At 44.4% G+C, this 6,000-nt stretch overlaps 1 protein-coding gene and 1 non-coding gene across 4 annotated transcripts in view; both read right to left on the bottom strand.

Moving 5' to 3' along the window:
* Positions 1 to 6,000, bottom strand: part of ATG16L1 (autophagy related 16 like 1) — an 82,799-nt gene that overhangs the window by 23,042 nt on the left and 53,757 nt on the right. For all 3 annotated transcript variants that reach the window (XM_069213766.1, XM_069213767.1, XM_069213768.1), the window contains 4 exons: positions 4,913 to 4,984; positions 4,294 to 4,414; positions 3,915 to 4,020; positions 3,305 to 3,454 (listed from right to left, as the gene is read on the bottom strand). In XM_069213766.1, coding sequence (XP_069069867.1) covers positions 3,305 to 3,454; positions 3,915 to 4,020; positions 4,294 to 4,414; positions 4,913 to 4,984 — 449 coding nt within the window. The remainder of the gene's footprint in view (positions 1 to 3,304; positions 3,455 to 3,914; positions 4,021 to 4,293; positions 4,415 to 4,912; positions 4,985 to 6,000) is intronic.
* LOC138266772 (small Cajal body-specific RNA 6) lies at positions 4,594 to 4,859 on the bottom strand. The gene has a single exon (XR_011199696.1). It is a non-coding gene; the product is annotated as a small Cajal body-specific RNA 6 (non-coding RNA).

Genomic DNA, 6,000 nt, shown 5'->3' on the forward strand with positions numbered 1-6,000 from the left:
AAAAATAAGAGTCATCTCAGCTCAGGGCACCTTAGGGGCGGTCCTGACTGGGGGATGACTCCTTGTTTTCCTAATTAGCTCCTCCAGCCTTTCCGCCAAAAGTGGGGGCAGTGGCTGGAGGGGCAGGCATCTCCACTAGCTGGGATGCCGTGTGGCGCTGTAACAAAGGGGGTGAACCTTTGAGGCTCACCGCCAGGTGTTACAGTTCCTGCAGGGGAAGGTGAGAAGCACCTCGACCCAGTACAGGCTTTGTTCCTGGCCACAGAGTGACAAAGGCACTCTCCCCATGTGGCCAGCAACATGTCTGGTGTGTGGCAGGCTGGGAAAAACTAGTCAGCCCACACTGGAAGTTGTATGTTTTCAGGGACATCTCTAAGATGCCCTCTGGGTGTATTTTACAATAAAGTACACACTGGCATCAGTGTGCATTCATTGTGCTGAGAAGTTTGATACCAAACTTCCCAGTTTTCGGTGTAGCCATTATGGTGCTGTGGAGTTCGTGTTTGACAGACTCCCAGACCATATACTCTTATGGCTACCCTGCACTTACAACGTCTAAGGTTTTGCTTAGACACTGTAGGGGCATAGTGCTCATTCACATATGCCCTCACCTGTGGTATAGTGCACCCTGCCTTTGGGCTGTAAGGCCTGCTACAGGGGTGACTTACCTATGCCACAGGGAGTGTGAGGTTGGCATGGCACCCTGAGGGGAGTGCCATGTCAACGTAGTCATTTTCTCCCCACCAGCACACACAAGCTGGCAAGCAGTGTGTATGTGCTGAGTGAGGGGTCCCTAGGGTGGCATAAGACATGCTGCAGCCCTTAGAGACCTTCACTGGCATCACGGCCCTTGGTACCAGGGGTACCAGTTACAAGGGACTTACCCGAGTGCCAGGGTTGTGCCAATTGTGGAGACAAAGGTACAGTTTAGGGAAAGAACACTGGTGCTGGGACCTGGTTAGCAGGGTCCCAGCACACTTTCAAATCATAACTTGGCATCAGCAAAGGCAAAAAGTCAGGGGATAACCATGCCCCCCCCCCTCCCACCCCCCAAACGAAAGAGGAGGAGACTAACCTTTCCCAAGAGAGTCTTCATTTTCTAAGTGGAAGAACCTGGAAAGGCCATCTGCGTTGGCAGTCCCAGGTCTGTGTTCCTCTATAAAGTCCATTCCCTGTAGGGATATGGACCACCTCAACAGTTTAGGATTTTTAACCTTTCATTTGCATTAGCCATCTGAGAGGTCTGTGGTCAGTCTGAGCTACAAAGTGGGTACCAAAGAGGTATGGTCTCAGCTTCTTCAGGGACCAGACCACAGCAAAGGCCTCCTTCTAAATGGCACTCCAACGTTGCTACCTAGGGAGTAACCTCATGCTAATGAAAGCAAAAGGCTGGTCAAGGCCATCATCATTTGTTTGGGACAGAACTGCCCCTAGCCCATGTTCAGAGGCATCAGTCTGCACAATTAACTGCTTGGTATAATCTGGAGCTTTGAGAACTGGTGCTGTGCACATAGCTTGCTTCAGGGTGTCAAAGGCATGTTGGCATTCTACAGTCCAGTTTACCTTCTTGGGCATTTTCTTAGAGAGAAGTTCTGGAAGGGTGTCACTATGGGCCTGGTTAGCAGGGTCCCAGCACATTTTCAAATCATAACTTGGCATCAGCAAAGGCAAAATGTCAGGGGGTAACCATGCCAAGGAGGCATTTCCTTACACAACCCATGTGACAGAGGAACTTACTGATCCCTATTGGTAACTGCTACAGGCATGTAGCTTTGGCCAGGTCAGGGGCTGCCACTGCTGTGATCATTGTAAGCCGGTTTGGGCTCCAGCTACTTTTAGCCTGGAAAGGAAAAGGGACTGCAACTACTCAAAGGCTGATGCACTGCATACCCGGCTTAACTGCAGACTTGAGGAAGCCTTACTCACTGTAGCCCCACATCTGAAACGTAGAGGAGTGCTCAGACTGCCCGAGTGACACTTACCTACCAGATGCACCATGAGGCGGTAAAACTCAAAATGATCTTGAACCAAGTGTGTGCTTGACTGTGGAACTCAGACTGCACTCGAGCTTGAATCATGTTTTACACGATTTTCAGAAAGAGGGCACCACACCAATACAGGCCATCGGTAAGGGGCTATCAAGGGTGTAGTGCAACTGATGACAATTGCACCCAGGGACCCTACCTTGTATGTCAGATTGGATTGTGTAGTATTTAGTGGTACTGTGTTATTAAAAGAACACGTATTTCCTGGAAAAAATAAAAAGCGCACTGGGTTGGCTGTTGGTTGATTGTTGAATAAAGTGCTTGAAGCTCCAAGCTACCTCTATGATCAGTCTGCCACCACTCACTTTTGTTACCTGGACAGTCAATTATGGAAAGAGTAATACTTGGTCAAGTTTCCAGGGACCTAGTTGAGAGGAAATGGGACAGTAGTGGCAAACTACCTGGGTAGAGGCAGAGTAGTTATTGGCTGTCCCATGGCCCCCCACATAATCTGACCTGATCGCTGGGTGGGTGATTTTGGAGGGGGGGGGGGGGGGGGGGGGGGGGGGGGTTCTGAAGAGAAGTAGCAGGTTAATTCAGCAATTTACATATGAAATTAGGTCTTGAAGGTATCTGCCAAATCTGTATTCTTAGAAAGTAGCCTGGCATCAAAAACTAAAGCTAAAATTAGGCGAAGTTCAACTAGTGCAATTCCCCTCTACACCAGTTTATCATGAAGACACAATTTACAAATATCACAGAAAGCAGTGTCAAATGGTAGGCGGAAACACCTGGTACCAATACTAAAGCGGCACTGGCTGTCGCTACTGACAAGTTTACATAGAGCCCTATGCTTCTGGTCTATGTTTTCTAAGAAATGCATTCCTGTAACTACCAACTATTTATCATCAGGCTGCTTAGGTTCAGCAGCAACAAAAGTACTTTATGTTCAAGTCATGGACAACAATTATGTCATGCTTCATTCACAAATGAAGCTACTAACATATGGAGGAGTGATTGCATGAAAGATGAACAGTGTCTCGAGGAACTAAAATAGAGAGCTGAAATCTGCCTATAAGCAGTCTCTGAAACTCGACCTTCTGCAGAAAAACACCTGCCTAGAAGCACTCATTACTAGTCTAAACTAATACAAAGACTTGCTTGAGACGCTGCGTGTATTTCAATTAAGGATACTTTCCAGGAGGTCTACCTGATGTTAACACTGACTGACAAGCTACTTCATGATGGAAAGGAATGGGAGAAGTAAAAAGCTCTGCTCCCACAATGGTACACAGGTTTACTTCATAAAGGAAACTCACCTAAAAGTATGCCTGATTGCATTGGCTCGTAGATCATAGATCTTTAGCTGGTCATCTCGTGAGCAGCTCAGGAGCTCAGATTTATCAGGATTCAGGTCCAAAGCAGTGATTCGCCCCTGGAGGTCCAGCTCCCGCACTGTGCTTTCTGACCTAAAACAGAATGGATAGCTTGATTTTGGCACTCAGAATTTAAAAAAACAAACCAAAAACACATGTTCTGCTCTGTGAATTCATTCATCATCGAGAACGGACCACAGGGTACCCAGCATACACAAAGCAGACTGATGCAAGTTAATTTTTCAAATCTCCAAGACTTAGGAGGGCACAAACTGAAAGCATCCTACGTGAAAGCAGTTACTCTGCCCATTCAAAGCACATCTATAGTGTGATGGAACAGCTGAGCAACTAAGGGAGTACGACAGAGCAAGATCCACCGGCAGTCAGACCTTTTCCAGCTGTTCACAAACCAGTAGACAAAGAGCACCTTCCATACTAGAAGGGAACTTTGGGTAGGAATTAGGAGAGAGGGCATTGAAAATGCATCCACGAATAGCTGTGGACCTTGGCTAAATGTTTCCCCATATGCAATCCCAACTTTCCCATTTCTTACCGGATATCCCAGAAACGGATTTTCTTATCAAAGTGGCCACTCATTACACACTGCTCTGTGCAGACAATGTCATTGCAGCTTGAGCCAGCAAATACAGTTTTTATACCTACAGCAGAAAAGAAGAGATTGCTCAGACATGGATGTGTACAAATGCATATTTTGCCCACAATTTATTTAGCTTCTGCGTTTTTTTTGTTGATAATTACAAAGTGAGAGGGTAAAGAAGGAAGACTAGTTAATGGTGTCACACGTTACAAGTTGATACAAGACCTGTATATAATGGATGCACAATTCACTGACAAAAAAAGACCTGATTTGGCTCATAAAAAAAAAAAAAAAAAAAAAAAAAAAACACAACAAGGAGATGGGGAGTACTCACACACTTTGCTCCGTAGGTCCCACAGCTTGAGTGTTCGATCATGACTCCCAGACACAATATGAGTGTTATCCAAGAGGAACTTGGCAGACAAAACTTTTCCACTGTGGCCAGTCAAGGTGTGCTATAGGGCAGTGGTAAGGAACAGCAGTTATGTTTTAATTAATAAAGAGAGGATGCCATAAACAAACATGTAAAAGTTAACATGCAGCACTGTATCCCATGAATCAAACTCTATATTTATCAGAACCTGCGCATTACAGAATCTAAAATTATACTATATGGCAAAAGCCAAGCCTAAAAGGTCTCAGGTTGAAAACTTATGATCATGAACCATTTACTAAAGCCTTCTCCCTAATCTCCTTCTGTGTGTTCTCTGTTGGACATTGGATCAGAAACTCGTCACACCAAACTTTAGGAATCACCAGCTAAACGCATCACCATGTGTCAGCAGTGCCCTCACCCAATCACAGCACAACTGGAGCTTGATCGTAGAAGAGAGGGGGTTGCTGGGAGAGAAGGAGACTGGCTCTATAGGTGGTCAGACCTTTTACAGCTCATCATGGACCTCATGAAGCAAGAAAGGTGAGAAATGGTTAAAAAAGAAAGCCTAACAACTTACCCTGAGTCGAAGATCCTCCACAGTCCAAATTCTGCTTGCAAAATCATTGGATGCTGCAAGGAGATGATGGCCCTAACCAGGCAAAACAAAAACATCAAAATGAATTAAAAAGTTAGTTTGATAATTTGGCAGTCCATTCTATGTCACAGCATTACCACCAATCTTGATGAAGTGAGTTCATGGTATGGGGCACACTGCATAGGGCTCCAAATGCCTAAACTTGGCAAGCCTGTCCATCATGGCTAGAACTAGGCATGTCCTAACACATGACTTTCATTTGCTCTCTCTAAAGCGGGGGAAAAAAAAACTTAGAGAATTCTGCTGTTCTATGTCTGGAAATCATACTAAAATATCATGACTATTAAGTATCTCAAGGAAATGGTGAATAAATGTAAAGATTTGTTAACTTCACATCTACTTCTCTTTAGACATATCTTTTCAGGGTATGTAGATGTGGAGTCAACTACAATAAATCTTTACTTCCACACAGAAATGCCTTTACAATTTTTTCAGTGTTGATTTGCAAGTTGATATTCTGATATATATATATTGGTAGCATGATATTTCAAACTATGATCAAGTAGTACACCTCATCTGCAACTAAAAGGTAACTCCTTACCTGGATTTCACAAACAAATTTTAGTCAAACCACCCCACAAACTTCAATAGAAAGACCAACAATACCCAGGGCGCTTGAAGTGTAGTACATAAAAACCTGAATAGCTAGAGACCTTTGGCAACAGTCATTGCAGAAACTGTGTTGTAGAATGAAAGTAGTGTGGATATTTAGGAACTCTTGATCTCCCGCAGCAGATTCCTCTGAACTTCTTCATCTCAATTACCATGTAGCTTAAATACAAACCCATGTCCTATTAATCCATCTGGCCTTCCGTAGTGTAATCCAGTCATCTTCAAGCTGTTCCCATCTAAAAACATTTTTGTCAATGTTCTTTTAGAAAGGAAACTTGGGCCATCACTACTACAAGTGATATGTTAAGACGAGTAAATAAGCACTGCAAATAAATGTAGGGAGCTGGCCTTGTGAATGGTGGATACCTGAGGTGTTTGCACCTTATACCATGTCCATG

This window comes from Pleurodeles waltl, chromosome 11, assembly GCF_031143425.1.
Source record: "Pleurodeles waltl isolate 20211129_DDA chromosome 11, aPleWal1.hap1.20221129, whole genome shotgun sequence".
Taxonomy (NCBI): Eukaryota; Metazoa; Chordata; class Amphibia; order Caudata; family Salamandridae; genus Pleurodeles; species Pleurodeles waltl.